Source organism: Trifolium pratense, linkage group LG1 (assembly GCF_020283565.1).
Source record: "Trifolium pratense cultivar HEN17-A07 linkage group LG1, ARS_RC_1.1, whole genome shotgun sequence".
NCBI classification, from domain to species: Eukaryota; Viridiplantae; Streptophyta; class Magnoliopsida; order Fabales; family Fabaceae; genus Trifolium; species Trifolium pratense.
Genome location: NC_060059.1, coordinates 31,681,843 through 31,703,890, shown reverse-complemented (window position 1 = coordinate 31,703,890; position 22,048 = coordinate 31,681,843). Strand labels below are relative to the sequence as shown.

Genomic DNA, 22,048 nt, shown 5'->3' with positions numbered 1-22,048 from the left:
TTTACTTTTTTAATGACAACATTATTATTCTCATAAAAAAAATTAAACTTTATTATATATAACGAAAATGCTAAACAGTGCACCCGGACACTGATTAAGCATGTTAAAGTAGAAATTTTGTCTTGAAATGCGTGTATTCAATACCTCAAAAATATAAAAAATTGTCTATTCCATATTAATTTTATTTTTTATTTCTTTTTTTGTTATGCTTAACAACTGATGGGTGTATTGGATTGTGATTTCAAAAAAATTTAAAAGATTTTTTTATGATAAAATAATCTCGTGGTATTCATTATCATATTTTTGTAACATAACAATCTTACGTAAATTAGAAGTTGAACTCACAAAAGAGTGTAATTGGCTTGTTCAATTTTTCGTCTTTTTATAATAAAAATTTTATGCGGATACTTAACAAAAAAAAATCCGAACAATATGTGATAATTAAATTAACAATTTTTTTTAAACTTAATAATTACCCTTAAATTCATAGTAAAATTTTATATTATTCAATATTCTCGTAGCTTTAGTTTAGGTAATTTTTTTTTCTTTGAAACATTAGTTTAGCAATAAATAATACGGTTGTATTTTAAGGTAGTTTTATTTAAACCAAATGTGCTAAGTACATGTGTTATGCATCTTTATCTCTTATTAAGTAATGTTTATTTGTTTTTACTTACTCTTATCCATTTGATGACGCAACCAAAAAATGCCACTACTTTAGTTTCAGAACTAATATTTCCTATATTCATGGAATATTATAGAACTTAATTTTTTACGGTCATGTTTGTTTTAGTTACAAGTTTAAGTTGATACAAATTGGTACATCAAATTACATACCTTTTTTCTATTACCTAAAGAGAAAGGTGGGTTGGGAGTTAATAATCGGACGTTGTTATGTAAATGGAAATTGTTGTTTCTATCTGATGGTGATGCTGTGTGGAATGATCTTTTATGCTTTAGGTACGGTTATTTACCAACTCAGTTGTTGGGCAGAGACACTGTGAGGTCTGATGCAAGGTAGTCTTTTTGGTGCAAGGATGTCATAGGTCTGGGGAGGGGGGTGGAGATTGGTTTAAACAAAATGTAAGAAGTTGTGTTGGTAATGGTCAGGACATTGGATTTTGGAAGTTTAAATGGTTTGGGAATCATACTTTTCGAGATTTATTCCCTAATCTTTTTGCTAAAGAGGCTTCTCAAGATGTAATGATAGCTGAGAGGATAAAAGGGAATGGAGAGCATTTAACCACGAGCAAAGAACAACTTTTGGAAGACCTTAAGGAGTTGCTGGTGGGTTTATGTTACAACCAAACATGCCAGATACATGGCGATGGGCTCTTGGTAAAATAGGGTAAAGTCTTGTTATGATTGGTTATTAGAACATAGACAGGTTGAGGGTTGAACTCTAATGTGTTATCTGCTATTCATAAACTATGGAGGAATGATGTACCTTCAAAGGTACATGTATTTGGCTGGAGGTTATTATTAGAAAGGTTGCCAACAAGATCTGCTCTCCATCACAGAGGTATTTTAGCTAATTCACATGAGTTGTCCTGTGTTTTTTGCTTTCTTAACAACTAGGATTGCAGCCATCTATTCTTTCTTTGTCCATTCAGCAAGGGTGTGTGGGAGACAATTTATAGGTGGTTGGGTAACTATCTTCCATTCGACAAAGAAGGTTGGAATCACTTTGAATTGTTCGGCGATATGGTTCATTCAAAGAAAGGAGGGAGTGTTAGACACTTGATTTGGTTGGCTACTACTTGGAATCTTTGGAAACATAGAAATAATGTGATTTTTAATGGAGTTTTCTCAAGTGCTTCCCAACTTGTAGAAGATATTAAATTTAGTTCTTGGAATTTTTGGAAACATAGAAATAATTCTAGTTATTCTTTTTCGGATTGGTATCATGAACCTATGAGTTGTATCCGAATAAAAATACAGATCCATTAGATATTTATGGGAGTTGATTTCCTTGCTGTCGGGGTATTCGAAGTCACCTGGCCAGCTCATGAAGTGCAGTGTGTGCAGTGCAGATATTGATATTTTTTCTTTTCAAATCTGAGTTTTCGAGCATAAGATTAGTGAATTCATCTAATATTTGATTGAAGGATTCTAATTTGTGTGACTGTAAATTCCTGACTAGAGTTTTTTAATACCATCTTGTCCCGTACATATCCCAGCTCTTTTTAATTAGAAGATAGATTTGTTGATTTCTTAAATATACCTGAATATATACATCTCTCCATTCTAATACCGGAATCGTTTTGCGTGCTTGTGAGTAGAAAGAGAGTTATGTTAATTTTGTGCCTCAAAATTTGGGCAAATTCTTATCTACCCATCATGGGAAAATGGGCTGAGTTACCCATCTTAGTTGTAAGAATTAGAATGGTCCAAATTAATATCATTTTTTATTTCTGTTAAAAAATGTGTAGTTTTTAATTTTAGCCATTTATTTACTGTAATTGCAATTCAGCCTCATTTGCATTAATGATTTATTTGTTCAAGGAAGAGAAGAGTTTTTTTATTTTTGATCAAAGGAAGAGAAAAGTTATGTTCCATGTTTTAAACCATCTTCTCAGTGTAAAAAAAAAGCATCTTCTTCTCTCTCACATGAGCTTTGCGCAGCTTAATTTCTATATGCATACAAGAATTATTTAAGGAAAAAAATTGTAAATGAATGTTGGGATAGTTCTATACACAGCAAAAAGAGATAATTTCTTAAAAAAAAAAAAAAAAACCATAGAGAAAAATCATCTTCCACCAACTTTCAGATCTGTCACCATGTCTACGGCTTCCTTAACTGCGTTTGCTCGTAGTCCATTGATACCATTAAATTTTATGTTTTCAATCCAAACTAATATGGAAATCATTTGTAAATGTACTGTATTTTCTAAAAATTTTATGATTTTATATGATGTTGTAATTAGACAGAATCCTCTGGATTTTTAAACTGGTACATACATGAGTGTTTTTTTTAACGTAACTACAGCATGACTGTTGTTTATTAACAAAAAGGTGAATATTTAATCTCAGGTCAATTTTAGACTAGTATCTAAAAAATATTTAAAATATTATTGATAATATACGTTCATCTTTAAAAATAATGGTTATTTTTATTTTTATGATTAAATAATAACTTAATCAACAACGATTTGATTAAAATAACATATAATAAAGATATAACTTTTACTGAATTGGCGTTAATAATGTCATTTTTTTAACCATAAAAACGAGAAAAGTCGTGATTTTTACTTTTAAAAATTATTAACGACAGACATTCAAATTTATGATAATTTTAAGCATTAGTCCACGGTGAACCACTTGTAAAACTACTCCGCTGTAACGTTGGCCTTAATCTTAGCAGCACTTACAGATAAATTCTAATATGGACCACTTCGTCAAGTGGTCCATGGTGGATCACTCATAAATAACGTTATAACGAATACGAATTTTAAAAATTCACCGTTGGATTTAAAGTTTATATCATATAGATCATCAAAAAATTTAGAAAAATTGAAAATAATTTGATATGTTATTGAAACTCATTAAGATTAACGGTTTATGAGTTTTCTTAAATACCGTTAATCTTGATACTCAATAACATATCAAATGATTTTCAATTTTTCTAAATTTTTTATCGATGACCTATACGATGGCATGTAATTTTGCCTCATCGTGGCCACGATGGATCATATCGTGGTACGATGGAAGATTTGATCAGGATTTTCTATTTTCTTCAACCGCCTTTCATCGTGCCACGATGACAAGTCATCGTGGTATGATGGGAAAGATTTGTTGCAGATTTTCTTTAATTTAAACTGTCTTCTCATCGCGTCACGCTGGATCGCATCTTAGGTACGATGGTGCACACTGTTTATTACGTTTTTGCCTTTTTTGCTGCTTTTTCCACTTTTCTTGCTTATGGGCCAAGTAACTTCACTATTTCAGGTATTTGCTTGCTTTTGGGCTTCAATTGCTATTAAATCTACCCTAATCTACTACTAAAAACATCATATAATTGACTGTCATCACCCATATTTTTTTATATTTATAAAAAAAAATTAAATAGTTAAATAATCAAACTAATAATATTTTAAGGTCTTAATAATGATATGTTTCAAAAAAATCATTTAGTGAGACATAAACTTTTGAAAGGAAAAAAAAAGGAGTTAGATTTGAAAACTAAAAATTTAGGGGACTAAAATTTGAAGGAGATTTTAGTGGGACTAAATATGAAATTTGATATATTTATATAGAGGTATGATTGATTCTCTACTTTATTTAACTGCTTCTAGACCTGACATTCTTTTCGGTGTGTGTTTTTATGTGCTAGATTTCAATCTTAGAGAATCCCTTTGTTGTATTTATAAGTAGTAAAAAAGTACTTAATCAATTTAAATAAATAAAAATTTATTTAAAAATATGACCATACCTATATTTTTATATCGCATTTTTTTTAACAAGCCAATAAACATCTTTTTATCACGTGTTATTCCTTCCATGAATTTTGTTTATATAGACTAAATACATTAGTTATACAATGAACATAAAAACTGAATTTTATTTATATTTTATCAGAAAGGGAGTATGTATTATGTTTGAATTTGTTACCGTAAAAAAAAAATGTTTGAATTTGTTAAATCAAATTGAAAAGAGTGCCAAAAAATAAAAATAATAAAAGAAGAGTGAGTGAATGTTTCTATTAGTTTGTGTTACTAGTTTGTACAAGTATTTTTATTATAATTTCTCCGATCACTATTATAATTTTTTTTTTACATAGACGAAATGACAAAGCTATTGGAAACTCACACACAGTGGAGTGACCGGGGTTCGAACGAACCCCGATCATGACATCTGACCTAGTAATTTCGACACTTCTGTCAGTTGAGCTAAAATTCGTGGACTAAATATTTTTTTTTCAAAGATAAATTTAGTTTTTAACTTTTTTAAAAATTGTTTATGAATTAAATACATCAATTTTTCAATATATAAAATGTCAAATTTATTTATAATTATGACAAAAAATTTCAATATATAAAATGTCAAATTTATTTATAATTATGACAAAAAAGAGTATATATTCGTTGATAATTGCTATTAGTCAAAAAATATTGCTATTAGAATTAGAATATAAAACGTGTACTACTGTATCTAGGGCTCTAGGCAGTTGAATTTTATTGTAAATTTTTAGTATAATGTGCAAATACAAACCTTGAATTGTGTGCGTTGATTTTAAAACTTCCCCTTCACTAGTTTTGGAAAACGCAATGCTGCAGGGTCTTTTTATAATTAATAAAAGTTTCATTGCTAAAATTGAAAACAAATTGTCATCTTAATGACATTGAAATTGGATATTTCTCAACCACTCTTTTCGTGACAGCTAGGATCGACTGATCAGCCCAATTTTTATGGATGGGCAACTAAGTTGTCACCCAAAATTTGTGTTTGAATAAGATACTTCATTCCTTAAGAAAAATGTTATGTAAACACATTTATTTGACAAAAAATACAACTAATATACTCTTTTGATTTTTTTAATATTTTTTGCATAAATCGTTTTGCGTGTTTGTGAGTAGAAAGAGAGTTATATTAATTTTGTGTCTCAAAATTTGTGTTTGAATAAGACATCTCTTTCCTTAAGGGAAAATGTTATGTAAACACATTTATTTGACAAAAATACAACAAATATAATTTTTTGATTTTTTTAATATTTTTTGCATACATCGTTTTACGTGCTTGTGAGTAGAAAGAGAGTTATGTTAATTTTGTGTCTCAATTTGTGTTTGAATAAGACACCTCTTTCCTTAAAGAAAATGTTATGTAAACACATTTATTTGACAAAAATACAACAAATGTACTTTTTTAATTTTTTTAATATTTTTTGCATACCTCATTTTACGTGCTTGTGAGTAGAAAGAGAGTTATGTTAATTTTGTGTCTCAAAATTTGTGTTTGAATAAGACACTTCTTTCCTTAATTGTATGTATCATGCATGTATTTATGGTTTTCTATCATCACACCAAAAAATATATATATATCTGCTAAGGGGGAGACTGATAGGCCAAACTATAAAAGAATACGACGATCAAAGAAAGAAAAATGCTAGATGTCGTGAGAGTATATTTCACCAATCATAGCGAATGACGTCTCACCTAACAATTTTAAACATAAAAAAAAACTTGAAGTTTCAAAATAACATTATAATATCTTACAATTTTAAATATTAAAAAAAAAACAACTTGAATTTCCATAACATCACAATACCAATAAGAGTTGTTTTATCTAAAATTACATTACAACACCAAAATAACACCACAACACAAAAATAAAAACAACTTGAAGTTCAATTAATTTGGTCGACTGACTTGGTAATTGGGCTATGTATATTGGAATATAAATATATAATAGTAACTTAATGCAATTTTTGTGGTACCGCCGTTTTTACGGTTTGCAGTTTTTGCGATTTGTGGTTTAGTAAGAAAGTCATCCAAATACAGCCAAACCAAATGCGGTTTTTGCGGTTTGATTCGTTTTGCGGTTTTACTTTTAGATTTTTTCGGATACGGTCACCCCTACTTCTGGTGATCATGAAACATCATAGCAGGTGAACCGCATCAGTGAAGCCATTAGATCAATCCAACGGCTCATATATTAATTGGATTAAATAATGTTTCATATATGATTAAATGATCACATCTATCTATGTTATTTACATTGATGTTTCATATATGAGATGCCTTTGGATGGCTCACATCAATTAATGTTAGATGTGATCATTTCAAACATATTATTTGGCGGTGATGCACATAATATATATCTGCCTCAAAATATAAGAAACTTTGGCACATGAGATTAATTAATAAATATAATGAATTTTATGTTTTTTATATTATTTCTCGATAATTTAAAGGTATTTATGCAACCATAGAATAAAACAAGTCATAGAATGTGAGGTAAAATTTGATTAAAAGCTAGTTATAAATATTACATATAAATCTACTTATATAATTTATTCTTATTGTTTGTTGGGTAAATGTCCTAAATTTATTGATCCGTATATGAGTCATTGGATTGGTCTAAGGCTTCATTGATGCGGTTCAACTGCTGTGATGTTTCATTCACCATTAGTATCTCATAACCATTTATCTTATATTGGCAACACATGTGATGTGACTTTACAGTCTACTAATCATGCAGTTTCACGCGGTAATAATTTAGGTTGTTGATTTGAGATCGAACAGTCTAAATTACTTACACGAAATTATCTCAATGGTCTATTTAGATCGGACGATTGAGAACTGTAATTGTGTGCCATAGTTACATTAGAAAATCCAATTTCGATTATATGTTCGATAAATCCCATGTCTTGAAACCGTGTGAGAATTTAAGGGTAGAATTTCAAACATCATATCTTTTGCTTAGACATTGATTACAATGACACTTAAATTTCTATAAGCATCAATGATTATGTAGTGTATCCCTAAAATTACCATATATACTTAATACACCATTCACAAATCTTTTAAACATTGAATCTTGAAAACACTCTTCTTTCTTCCTGCATAAATGTAAACTCATGCAATAAATAATTTTATGTAAATGTAAACCCATTAAGTATCTATGGTAATTTCAGGGACTTGTTAGGAGTTTTTTTTTGTTGTGTCCAATGTTTAAACATTCATTGCTTGACTAAATGCTATCACCTCCATATATAACACTGTTTCCAAATCACTTCAGTAAAGCGCAAAGCAGCATGCATGCACAAGTAATTGGAACACATGATGATCTTTGTTGCAGCCATTCCGAGGATGAGATTAATTGCTATCAAAGAATGAGACTCCACATGAATATGTTTTTGCATGAAACTGGTCCCATTTTAGCAACGAAAGAAGCAAGGATCGAAACCACCATGATAGTTCCGTGTCCTCCGCAGCCTGTTACACCTGTCGATGTACTCAATAATGATTTCTTTAATATATATCTTCATGCATGTATATTCTCACATAAAAATAGGAAAAACAAACAAAAAATTATAGAAAGTTTAGTCTATAAAAAAATTATAGAAAAATAAAATAAATAGGAACATCTACTATTAAGCTACTAAATATATATTAAAAGTAATTATAAGATTTTAACAGAAATATATGATTTTAACATTTACCGCTAATCTACCTAATGTTAAAATGTAAGATTTTAAAATCTAGGTTTAATTGCATATTTGGTCCTTATATTTATTTTAGGGTTCAATTTGGTCACTTATGTTTAAAAAGTTTCAAGTTGATCCTTTTAGCAAAAAAATGATTTAAATCATCTATGTGACTAATGTATTTGCATAGGCGGACAACTTAGGAGTGTACTATGTGAAAGTTTAGAAGAAATTAACTCAAAATTTAATAAAAGATTAGAAAAAATTAGCTCAAAATTTAGCGAAAAGGACCAGCTTATGTTGACATCAATAACATAAGGGACCAACTTGAAACTTTTTAAACATAAAATAATCTTGTGATATCCAATTAAAACAAATATGAATTTTTTTTAATGGCAACGAAATCCGCCGGCAATGAATTGAGATTTCTTATGATTTATAAAATGCCTCTTGGTATTAAAAATTCTATGAATTTGAATGGATTCTTTCAAAGAGTGGATTTTGTGAGACTTTTTAGTTAAAAATACACATACTGCACTCATCCAACCATCTCACTCAAACCCTCAAGATTTTGCCTACCTTCCAAAGTCTTTTTTCCTTCAGTCAGTTCTTTTTTTTTTCCACCAAAACTTTCTATTGTTCACATATAGTACTATGTCGTCGGTCATAGGACCAAGCTATGGGCAACCCAAGACCTAGCTATGTGTGATAAGAGATAATGAGATCCTGAATCAGAGAATTATAGACAACATAATGATCGTCTAAATGAAAAGACGCATCTGCTACGTAATTAAAGTTAGTTTGCAATGTGAAAGATTTTTGGAACAGTAGACGATAGTCCATGCATCTTATGTATGCGAGAAAAATTATAGAGTTTGAGACCCGCGTCTCAAAATTATCGCGCAGTGTTAAGCTGAAAAATTAAGGTGTAGCAATGTTGACAATTACTATTTGTGTAGGAATCAATGTTCTAAGAGAAGGACATATCCATAAAAGTTATTGTCATCATATAAATGCGTAGGAATCAATGTTATTAGAGAAGGACATATACGGGGGTTGAAGTAGATGTGTTGGTTTTGGCGCCGCCGGTGAGGTTGATGCTGTGTGTGACTAGTTTTTCTCGATACGGGATTCTCTGACCGCTTACAAATCTGATGAGATTTGCAGGACTCGTTTTTGAGTCTCTGAGAGTTTCCAAATCTTCTGAGATTTGCAGATTTCTTTGTATCTAGTCGACCTTTTTCGCATCGGTGTTGACTGCGAGCTGGGGATTTAACTGCCTAAGTTTTCATTCTACCGTTGCCCCATTAATTTTTGTCTCGCTAAGCTGCTTTTTTTATTCTGATGGGTCGATCACTTTTGATTCGAGATCGAGAGCTAGAGTCTTATGACATCTTTTTGGGTCGGTTTGATGGTCCTCTTTGGTGGTCCGGTGTTTTTGTTGTGTGCTCTAGGTGGTCTGGTGACTGTGGAGTGTGTACTAGGTGGTGTCCGTCTTTTTGCTTTCTCATTGGTATTCCGCTTATATACGGCGCCTCTGTTTTGTAATTCCGTTTATCCCGACCTCTGTTCATCTTGTGCAGAGATCGATTATTATTAATAATATTTTGCCGTTTAAAAAAAATAAAAATAAAAATAATGTCATCATATAAATGATGATGCTCGTTGCTTATATAGTAAGTTGGAATATATATATTTTATTCAATAAAAAAAAAAAAGAGAAAAATGGGTTGAAAAATTACGATGGTAAAATTGAAAATTTCATAAGATATAGGAGTTGGGAATTTGGTAGAGATATAAAATTAAAAAAATAAATCTCTATGAATTTTTAAAATCTTATCAAACCGACTAAAAATAAAAGATTACTAAAGAAAGTGGGCTTATGGAAACGATGTAATATTTTATGATAGAATATTTTATGTTGATTATATGATAGATAGGGTGAAATTTATATCTTAAATATGGTTTATTAGTAAAAGTTATGGCACCCCATTCCTTCTATGAGTGAGGGGATATTATATCGATATTTTAAAGGATTTTAAGAGATTTTTTAATGATAAAATAATCTTGTGATATTCAATTAAGATATATTTTTGTTTTTTGGTTCAGTGGTGAGTGTAGTGATTAGAGTAGAGAGAAAAAGAGGATTTGGGAACAGAGTTCTATCTGAATTTTTTTATATTCAACCAAGACTCTTATAAAGTTTAAATAAATCTTGTGGTATTCAATTAAGACAATTATTAATTTATTATAACTTAATTACCTTAAAAATGGACTATTCTAATGAAAGAAATATTATTCTAGTAGCTTCGTTTAGTAATTTTAGAATGTTACACGCCTAATTTATAGATAATTTTTTACTTTTTTAATGACAACATTATTATTCTCATAAAAAAATTATACATTATTATATATAAATATAAAAACGAAAAGAAAAAAAAAGTAAAGAAAAAATTCAGTAAGATTCAGTAAAAGAAAAACAAATATATTACATTATTTAAACCAATTAATATATAAGCCATTCGATTGATTTGAAGGCTTCGTTGATGCGGTCAACTGCTATGATGTTTCATTCACCATTAGTATCTTATAAATCATTCATCTTATATTGGCAACTCATGTGATGTGACTCTACGGTCCACTATTCATGCGGTAATAATTTGCAATTTTGATTTGAGATCGAACGGTCTACATCACATGAATTATCTCAATGATCTATTTAGATCGGATGTTTGAGAACTGTAACTGTGTGACACAGTTACATTAGAAGATCCAATTCCGACTATATATGTTGAGGTTCAAATTCATAATTGTTTTAAGGAAAATGCTAAACAGTGCCCCGGACACTGATTACGCATGTTAAAGTAGAAATTCTATCTTGAAATATGTGTATTCAATACCTTAAAAGTATAAAAAATTATCTTTTTCATATTATTTTTATTTTTATTTCCTTTAAAACTGATGGGTGTATTGGATTGTGATTTCAAAAAAATTTAAGAGACTTTTTTATGATAAAATAATCTCGTGGTATTCATTATCATATTTTTGTAACATAACAATCTTACTTAAATTACACGTTGAACTCACAAAAGATGGAATTGGCTTGTTCAACTTTTCTTCTTTTTATAATAAAAAATTTATCCAGACACTTAACAAAAAAAAAATATCCGAACAATATGTGATAATTAAATTAATAATTTTTTTAAACTTAATAATTACCCTTAAATTCATAGTAAAATTTTATATTATTCAATATTCTCGTAGCTTAGTTTAGGTAATTCTTTTTTCTTTGAAACATTAGTTTAGCAATAAATAATACGGTTGTATTTTAAGTTAGTTTTTTTTTTTTTTCGTACAGTGTTTTAAGTTAGTTTTATTTAAACCAAATGTGCTAAGTACACGTGTTATGCATCTTTATCTCTTATTCAGTAATGTTTATTTGTTTTTACTTACTCTTATCCATTTGATGACGCAACCAAAAAATGCCACTACTTTAGTTTCAAAACTAATATTTCCTATATTCATGGAATATTATAGAACTTAATTTTTTACGGTCATGTTTGTTTTAGTTAAAGTTTATATTGATACAAATTGGTACATCAAATTACATACCTTTTTTCTATTACCAAAGGAGAAAGGTGGGTTGGGAGTTAAGAACTTAGGTTTGTTTAATCAGTTGTTGTTGTGTAATTGGAAATGGCTGTTTCTATCTGATGGCGATGTTGTGTGGAATGATTTTTTATGTTTTAGGTAGGGTCATTTACCAACTCAGTTGTTGGGCAGAGACACTGTGAGGTCTAATGCAAGGTCGTTTTTTTGGTGAGCAGAGACACTGTGAGGTCTAATGCAAGGTCGTTTTTTTGGTGGAAGGATGTCATAGGTCTGGGCAGGGGGATGGAGACTGATGGGTTTAAAGAAAATGTAATGATAGCTTAAATGGTTTGGGAATGGTCAGGACATTCGATTTTGGAAGTTTAAATGGTTTGGGAATCATACTTTTCGAGATTTATTCCCTAATCTTTTTGCTAAAGAGGCTTCTCAAGATGTAATGATAGCTCAAAGGATAAAAGGGAATGGAGTGTTTTACAGTGGTATTGGCAGTGGTCTGAGCATTTAACGGCTAGCGAAGAACAACTTTTGGAAGACCTTAAGGAGTTGCTGGTGGGTTTATGTTACAACCAAACATGGGAGATACATGGGGATGGACTCTTGGTAAAACAGGTCAGTTTTCTGTAAAGTCTTGTTATGATTGGTTATTAGAACATAGACAGGTTGAGAGTTGAACTCTAATGTGTTATCTGCTATTCAGAAGCTATGGAGGAATGATGTACCTTCAAAGGTACATGTATTTGGCTGGAGGTTATTATTAGAAAGGTTGCCAATGAGATCTGCACTTCATCACAGAGGTATTTTAGCTAATTCACATGAGTTGTCCTGTACTTTTTGCTTTCTAAAAAAAAATAAAAAAAAATTGTTATCTATTTTGGTTCATGGTAAACTAGTATCAGCAACAACAAAAACTACAAAGAAATAATGAGTCACACCACCACAAATTAGAACTCATCAAATCAACCACCATAAAGAGAAAGGGGGTATACGTGTGTATATTTACATACGGACACACATATCTACATTCAATATGAATTAAAATCCAGTTGTACTCCAACAATTGATCACTCATCTCTCTTCTTCCTTATATATATCACTCATCTCCTCTTGTTCAGTATATTCTACAATTGCAATTACAATTGATCACTCATATCCTCTTCTTGAATTTTACTTGCACTCTAAGTACAATCACCATGTTTCACTATATTACAATATTTGTTGCCATTTTTTTCATCATATTCTACAATATATGGAAACACACCAAAAATGCACTTTTACCAAATTGGCCAATAATTGGCATGCTACCATCAATTTTGCATAATCAATCCAATATTCATGATTATGTAGCCTGGATTTTGAAACATCATGGAGGAACTTTTCAGTTTAAAGGACCTTGGTTCACAAACATTGCCAACTTTATCCTCACTAGTGATCCCATGAATGTGCACCACATCACTAGCAAGAATTTCACAAACTATGGAAAAGGGTCTGATTTCCATGAGATTTTTGAACTTCTTGGTCTTGGTATTTTCAATTTGGATTCCGATGAATGGAAGCACGAAAGGACACTACTTCATTCATTGCTCAAAAATAAAAACTTTGAGATATTCCTCCAACAAATCATTCAAAATAAGCTAGAGAATTGCTTATTACCATTTCTTGATCAAGCATCTAAAGGAGTACAAGTACTTGACTTGCAAGATATTCTTGAAAGGTTCACCTTTGATACTGCTTGCACTTCTTTATTTGGATTTGATCCTAATTGCCTTCCTTACAACTTTAACGAGTTATCAGAAATTGCTTATGTAAAAGCTATTTCTGTGCTTGAGGATATGATATTGTTCAGGCACTATATTCCAAAATGCATTTGGAAGCTACAAAAATGGTTAAACATTGGTCAAGAGAAGAAGGGCAAGGTAGCTCAAGAAACTCTTCACCAATTTTTATACAAATGTATAAATTATTACAAAGGCAATGAAGATGTGGATGAAAGCCATTCTTGCTTGTTAAAGGAACTAATGAAGGAAGGACTGGAAAAGGGGGAAAAGTTTGACAGGTATATTCGAGACACCGCAGTCAATCTTTTAATTGCAGGAAATGGAACAATTAGTTCTGGTCTCAGTTGGTTTTTTTGGCTTGTTTCAATTCATCCTATTGTAGAAGCTAAAATTATTCAAGAGATTAGAGATAATTGTTTAACACAAGGGGAGAACTTAATCACTAATTTCAGTGTAGAAGTTCTTGATAAGCTAGTTTACCTTCATGGAGCTATAAGTGAAGCCTTAAGGCTTTTTCCTCCACTAGCATTTCAACACAAATGTGCAATCAAATCTGATAAACTACCTAGTGGAGACCATGTTAAGCCAAATACAAAGTTAATATACTCTTTGTATGCAATGGGAAGGACGGAACAAATATGGGGAGAAGATTGTCTGGAATTTAAACCGGAGAGATGGATATCAGATAGAGGACAAATTAAACATGTTCCATCTTACAAGTTCATTGCATTCAATGCTGGTCCAAGAAGTTGTCTTGGGAAAGATATTAGCTTTGTTGAAATGAAAATGGTTGTAATTTCTATTTTATGGAAGTTCCGCATACATGTTGTGGAAGGTCACTCTATAGCTCCAAAAGTTTCTATTGCTCTTCGCATGAAAGATGGCTTGAAGATCAAAGTAAATAAAAGATATGATTGATATAGATTAAACATGACTTTGTAATGTACCCTTAAATAATGATCTTTGTACATCTTGTGTTTAGCCTTGATCCTTTTAATAATTTTTCTTTTCTAAAAAATAAATAGATATAAACATATGCATAATAATAACAACATATTTTAATGATAGTGAAAGAATAATTTTATAGCTAATACTTATGATCCGTCTCACATCAATGAAAGTTAGATGTGATCATTTCACACTTTGGAGGTGATGCAGATAATATATATCTACCTCAAAATATAAGAAACTTTGGCACATAAAATTAATTAAGAAATATAATAAATTTTATGTTTTTACATAATTTCTCGATAATTTAAAGGTATTTATGCAACCATCGAATAAAACAAGTCATATGAATGTGAGGTAAAATTTGATTAAAAGCTAGTTATAAATACTACATATAAATCTACTTATATAATTTATTTTTATTGGTTGTTGGGTAAATGTCCTAAAATTATTGATCCATATATGCAGGGCCGGCCATGTGGGTGTGCAAGGTGAGCCACCGCGCAGTGCCTCAAACAATTAGGGGCCTCTAATTGTTTATATCGATCTATTAAAAAATTTATATATGTAAAAAAAATTTAATAACTTTGTTACTACTAAAAATATTTTATTACTTTAAAAAAATAAAAAATCTAATGGACATACTCTTAATTTTATAAGTAATTTGCGGTTGATTGTAAATAAAAAAAGCAACATTATAAGAAAATTCCTAAGGAAATGTAAAGTTGATAATGATATTATATTGAAGATGTATTTTAATGTTATTGATTAAAATATGTTGCTTTTAAATGTTATTTACTATGATAACTATTTTTTATGCTATTTACAATTTAAATAGAGAATGACTTTTAAAAAAAATTATATTTTTATTAAAGATACATTTTTAATTTTCAAACAGGGCCTCCAAATACTCGGGAACAGCCCTGCATATATGAGTCATTAGATTTATTTGAATGCTTCATTGTTCGGTTCAGTTGCTGTGGTGCTACATTCACCATTAATATCTCATAACCATTCATCTTATATTGGCAATCCATGTGATGCGACTCTACGATCCACTATTCATCAACTTTATGCAAAGCATTTGTTAAAAGTAAATTATTGAAGATTTAAGTTTTTTTTTATTATCATGATATCGATACAAAGTTTCCATCACCGTAATGTAGAGTGGAATGTCCGGCAGTCTGTGCATTGTGTAATGTGGAGGAAGAGGATAGTAAGCATGTGTTTTTCAATTGTCCTAGTAGTCAAAATGTGTGGAGTATGTTTGTCTTTTTTCAGGTGGTGTCTAACGCTGCCAATAGTGACAACTGACAATGATGGTAAAAGCTCTTGACCTTGTTGAGTTCACTGGTTCGGTTACACAAGCTATTCCTGGACCTAGAGTGGGTCCCACTTCGTTGCCGTGGATTCTCGCTGTTCCTCTTGGTTATGTTGGTGTTACTTTTGTTATTGCGTTTGTTAAGACTGTTAAGAAGTTTACTTCTCCTAAAGCACAGCGACGTAAATTGGTTGGTTTCTTGTTTCTTTCGAACCTTCCTTTTTTGTTCAGTAAACTAAACCACCAAATTTTATGAATATTTCCAAAAAGGGAATTTATAATGTTTTTTGTTTGTTTGTTTTAGGTTGGTAAAAATGCGATGCTGTGTAAGTCGGTGGATGAGTTGTTGTTACAAAGAGGAAGAGATGAAGTTAAGGTTGATGATCTCAAGGCAATTGCGGATAAGGTGAGGTGTATAATATGAAAAATATCTTGTTTAAAAGACAATGGCCAATGTTTTATATTGTAGATGTAGATGTAGTTGTGTATGGTTCTAAATTGCGGTTGTGGTTACATTGAGAATCTTGATATTGCGGCAAAATGCAACCAAATGTGGCTGCAATTGCAATTGTGATGCCGTTGTTAGGAGTTAGGACCTCTGAAAAATTTATATTGCGGCAGGCAGCAAGCAATTGTGGTTGCAGTCTTGCAGACCATACAACAACCAAGTCTTATCCTGCTAAGTGGGACTGGCTACATGGATCAAATGACGCCTGTATTCAGACCATAGTTTGGAACTATTTGCATCGCAATTTTGATACTATGAAAAATCGTAGTTAAATGTGGCTTCAACTGCAGTCACTGTGTAGGCATAGAGACATAAAAAAACTGTTAATATTGAAGGTTTATATTGCAGTTGTGGACCTTTTTTTGAAAAACCTTGAATATGGCATGTAGTCACTATTTGTTGTTGAATAATGTATGGCCCCCTTATTCTGTTCTGGATGGTAATGGAATCACTTTTTAAATTGGTGTCTACTAACTGTAGAGAATGATCGTTCTTCCACATGCATGTTGAGTGCTACCTTGAGAGAAATTACACGAAGAAACTCGCAGTAGTTCTAGTAGTAATAATTGACAACAGAATACAGTCTTTGTATCTGTTGAGAATTAGTATCAGTCATACAATGCTAGTGTAAGAGAATAAAAAACTATCACGAACAGATGCAGTTAACTTGAGTGACATAGTTGACTGCTTATCAATTACAATAGAGACATTATGTTTTCTTTCACTTAGTTATGTGTAAGGCTGAGTATTTGCTTGTATATTTTCTCAGTTTTGGTTTGTTTATCATCTAGTGTCGTGCCATGTCATCTGCCTGGAATCCATGCTTCGTACTAGTCGATAATAATATGTCTTATTTTTACAAAATAAGAACAATGATTGCACTGAAAGACCATAAATACTAATATAGTATTGTAAATAATTACCACCATCAATTCATTTTGATGATATTTTTTATAGTATATAGACTAAGAGTCTGAATCTGACATATTGCATCTTTATCCTGTCTAACCTTAGGTGAAATTTTTGTTGTTAATGTGTACTCCCTCCGGTTCTGAATATAAGCAAAAAATAACATTCTAGGTTTATTGAATAAAACATGTATCTGGACCTTTTTATCCTGACATACATGCTTTATTCAATGAACCTAGAAAGTTTTTTTTTCCTTATATTTAGAACCGGAGTAGTATATGCTTTGTTTCCTAATCATGATATGTTTTTCGGTGCAATTGAGTAGACAATTAAGCAGCTACCTTTGTGGCTTTTCTAATATAGGTATCATGCCAGCTGTCTAGATAAAAAATTAGTTCTTACATTTCATTTTGCTGGCTGAGGAAAATCTGATGGAAGATCTTGTTTCTGTTTGCTTGCTACCCGTAATTTTGTCTTTCTGTGCATATGTGCCATCTGATTTTATGTAACAACTGCAAATTCATATCCAGACAGGTTTTGGTTTGCAAGAAATTTTGCGCAAATATATCCGGTATGTTCTGAATGAGAAACCATTCAACCCTGATGTTGTAGCTGATTTAATTCAGCTAAGGAGAGCTTCTACGTTAAATGACTCACAAGTTGCTGAGATTCTGAATGAAATTTCACGAAGAATTGTGCGAGACAAAGGTAATATATAATGTATTCTTAATATTAGACAAAATTTTCATCTGAGTAGTTCTTGTGCATGGTAGTATATTTTGGCCAAGGCTGCATAGGAAAGTATACTGGTGAACTGTAGCGAAAATGATTATTTCTCTCTGGCCTTAAAATTATCAAAACTTCTGCAACTTCACAAGAGATGTCTGTGGACCAGAACCAGAGTTAGTTGAACCTGAAACTTCAAATCCTCACAAAACAATAGAGGCAATGGTTGTGAAATGCATGATGTGAAATTTTCCTTTTCAAATGGGTAACACATGAAGGACAAGATGGATGTTACCGTGTTTAGGCTAGTTAAAAGTGATGGGTGGGTGACCTGCCCATCTGTTTGAATAACCTTGGGATTAAATTGTCATTGAGTATTTTGGTTTGTGACCTGAATCTTGGGGTTGCAAGTTTGCAAATTGGGCAAAACCCAATCACCTACTTGAAAGTGAACATTCAATCTGCGCTTATCCGATTGAGTTTTCATTTTGGCCCAAGTATGACACAGATTCACCTTCAAAACTGCTGGCATGGCATCCTGTTCACCAGCCATATAACTTCCCCAGTTGCTGAGGGAAAAGTAGTTTCTTTCGGTAACATAGAAGGGTCTTGGTCATATTAGGTCACATTTGTGCCATTGTTTTGTTTTTTCATCTGTCGAGCTTCTCATATCGATCTCCAAACACTTATTCATCACTTTTGATTAGCCGTTTGATTTCAGATAGTAAGTAAAACATAATTTGTTTGTTTGTCTTGGATGTATAAGGCTGGCTTGGTGGTTCGGGTGGAGAAATTGAAGAGTGAAATAACTTACTAACATTCACCATAAAAAAAAATCTGAATTTCTTTGGTACCAGCTAAGTGAAACAACCTAAATAAAAAATGCCACCTTGCCTCAGTCCGAGACTCGATGCTGAAAACCAGGCAACTGAACCACCTCTTTGAGAAAAGTCTCAACTAGATCCTTTGAAGTAAAACAATGAGTTAGATAAATAACATCGACATATTTTTGCATGTAATTCAACCACCAGCAGAATTTTGTCTTCAAGATTAACTTTTTGTAACCTACCCATGATAAAATTCATCAAGATCCCCGCAATATGTTGGTAGGAATAGGTAAAGGCTGTAGACTCCCTGCAAGGATCGGATAGACTCTGATATATGTTTCTCTGAACAGAACAATGTCACAGGCTGCCTTAAACTGTTGAATGTCCTGTTTCATCCTACCCAGCAAATCAACCCATAAATCTTTTGTTGCAAGTTTGGGGAAAAAAATAGAAAACTAACAATAGTGGAACTAAAAAATTTGGATAAAATAACAGTCGAAAAAAGGAATTTTAGTAACATCAGCTGGTCTGGTCAAACTCCCACAACAGTGAAATGCAACACTAGCTGATTCTCACAGTGGCCGGAGGCTCTGACATGCCAATCTGCCACTAATGATAATATGCATGGAATTGCAACTATGTATCTATCGAGATTGCTTTTTTCCTAGTCTGTTTCTCTGTCGGCAGCATACTGAGGGTTGTATACTTTGGTTTTCCATTACTATAAAGCTATTTTGAAGCCAACACACTTTTAAATAATAGCAAGTTCTACGTCAGAACAGACATATACCGAATCATTTTTTCTCAGTCCATGAAATTGTTTTTTTCAGTTAATATTTAGTTAAATTAAGAAGTAGGCATTTTTATATCTATTCTCTGACTCTAATTTTTTTAAATGATTTCTAGGCCCAATTGTAATGAATAAATCAGGTTATACTGAAAAGGGTTTCAAGAGAAAACTAGCTGTTCAGGCCCTTTTTGGAAAGGTTTTCTATCTATCTGAGGTGAGTGGTCTTAAACAGTCCATTCGACACAATTATTTTTGTCTTTCTTTCTGTATGCTCAGAACCATTAAGAGGCTCTGATACCATCTGATATGGTAACCTCAATTGTGGTTTCTGAATTTGTTCAACAATTTATATGGGCCAATAATACGGAAATTGTTATAGGCCGGGAGATGTGAAAATCCCAATAATACACCATACCACAAGTACTATGACTTGAGTATCTTGAATCCATCATACAAAATGCCAAGGAAATAGGAACCATAGGGTTCAAGTAAGGTGGATGAAACATAAGAGTGCTTCAGTGTAGTTTGATACAAAATTACCACACATGCCTAACAAGGCAGAGTATCCTGGCTTTGGTGGTTTGGACATGCTTAATGGCGGCATTTGTGTTGCCTTCATTGCTGCCTCCAGCACCTTCGTTGTGCTGGGTGTGGCCGGGGATTTTGTCCCACGTTGCCGGAAGACATTGCTTAAGTAGTGATTATATAGTTTGGACAGTCCTCATCTTATAAGCTAGTTTTGTAGGAGATTGAGTTAGGCCCAATCCAAATTCTAAGAGGACATGTGCGAAGAAGATCTAAACAAGAAACAATAAAGAGGATAGATAAGATAAAAATAAAGGAACTATGATTCAATTGTTAGTGATGGGGATAGACCACATACAAATATAGGTCACCAAGAAATATCTGGTTTTAAATGATGTCATTAGACATGATTCATAATAGCCCATGCCACTTAAAGGGTAAAGGTTATGGTTTTTGCAATGTTTATTTTGACTTTTGGGGAAATGCTTAAAAGGTCGTATATAGTTATTTTTGGAAAGGAGTGGTTCTATTTTCTGGTTTTAGGAAGATATATATTATATTTTAACATTGAATAATTTAGTTGTTTTCTAATCTGAAATTTCTCATACTTTTTAATATATATGTTTTAGGTGAAAGGCTAATAATGTACATTCTTGTTATTGAGTTTCTTGTTTTTAATATATGATGATGAATTGATTAGATTTTTTCCTTTTATTCTGATTCCAGCTGCCAGAGTTCTGTTCAAGTGATAGCTCTTTAGTTGTCAAGGAAATCTTCGGGGTTACAGAGTATGCGTTTATATGGTTTTTTCGTTCATACTTTAGTTTGATTAAAAAAAAAGTGTGAAGAATCGATGCTTTACGTTTTACTTCTAACTATTATTCCCACTCTGAAGTTTCTTAAAGAACTTGATATCTCTATCAGCATTCTCACATAAAATGAACTTAATGTCTCACATAACTTTTTCTCGTAAAAAAAAATTAACAATAGATACTAGCTATGAATGTACATGCTAGAAATCCATTGAACTTTTTTTTATCAATAGTACTGTCTCTGTTGTCAGAATACTAAAGTATCATGCTCAGAAAGAAATGTTTCTTGGTTTTCTTTTTCCTCAGTGAAGACGCCGACCTACTCAGATTACAGACAACTTCTGAAGCTGGCAACCTAGATGCACTTGAGAAGATGGCTGATATTTCAGATTCAGAAGATTCTAGCGAGGCTTCATGATGCAAATATACTTCAGGGTTTTGAATTCGAAAAGGTTGAGGAATCTGTTCTGCACGATATCTTCTCATTACGTGGTGCTGCAAAATCTACATTACCATCATCATCTCCCATCCAAAACATGGAAGTAAACATGGAAGCATAAAGGTACAAGAAATGGCTAAAGTAAGAGTACAAAAAATAGACATCAAACAAACAGAGATAAAACTCAACCTACCACAATCCCTATACAAGCATATGGATTGGACAACAAACAAAAGCCTTTATGCTTAACTTTCATCCACCACCAAGTGTTGATTTTGATATTGTCAAAAAAGTGTAGTTTTTTTTTTGGTACGAAGTAAACCAATGTAGTTGCTGACACATCTTTGCGGTTAATAACTCTATTATGATGCTCTTTTCAAATAAATCAAACAGTCGCTTACCAGGTTGCTTGTAGGTAGCTTCTTGGAATTTTGCGAAAATTGCATGCCCCATAAAACTTAGAAGCCATAGCTATAACATTAGGAAGGATGCAAGGAACCCCTAGACATGAAATTATACCGTTACAAGCCACCCCATATACATAATAATTCTGGAAGAAATGATTCGTATCCTCAACTATATTAATGTGAATGATTCACTTTAGAGTGTAAAATGAGTAATATCAACTTTTAATTAACAAATTAAAGGTAGATATAGAGTGTAAAGAGAGGAACATGAATCACAAAGCTTAATTTTCTCACTTTACACTT

At 31.7% G+C, this 22,048-nt stretch overlaps 2 protein-coding genes across 2 annotated transcripts; both read left to right on the top strand.

The window, feature by feature from the left end:
- The first annotated feature begins 12,926 nt into the window (after positions 1-12,926).
- LOC123892403 (alkane hydroxylase MAH1-like) lies at positions 12,927-14,451 on the top strand. Its single transcript, XM_045942189.1, has one exon. It carries the CDS (start codon positions 12,949-12,951, stop codon positions 14,449-14,451), a length of 1,503 nt encoding a protein of 500 aa, XP_045798145.1. The 5' UTR covers positions 12,927-12,948.
- A 1,310-nt stretch (positions 14,452-15,761) lies between these two features.
- LOC123895009 lies at positions 15,762-21,723 on the top strand. Its single transcript, XM_045945213.1, has 6 exons — positions 15,762-15,992; positions 16,107-16,208; positions 17,750-17,927; positions 19,679-19,776; positions 20,814-20,875; positions 21,206-21,723. Exons 1-6 carry the CDS (start codon positions 15,798-15,800, stop codon positions 21,315-21,317), a joined length of 747 nt encoding a protein of 248 aa, XP_045801169.1. The 5' UTR covers positions 15,762-15,797; the 3' UTR covers positions 21,318-21,723.
- Positions 21,724-22,048: the final 325 nt, after the last annotated feature.

Coding starts and splice junctions, on each gene's coding strand:
- LOC123892403 (XM_045942189.1), top strand. CDS start 12,949: ATGTTTCACTATATTACAATATTTGTTGCCATTTTTTTCATCATATTC.
- LOC123895009 (XM_045945213.1), top strand. CDS start 15,798: ATGATGGTAAAAGCTCTTGACCTTGTTGAGTTCACTGGTTCGGTTACA. Junction 16,209..17,749: donor TCAAGGCAATTGCGGATAAG/GTGAGGTGTATA, acceptor ATTCATATCCAG/ACAGGTTTTGGTTTGCAAGA. Junction 17,928..19,678: donor AAGAATTGTGCGAGACAAAG/GTAATATATAAT, acceptor AATGATTTCTAG/GCCCAATTGTAATGAATAAA.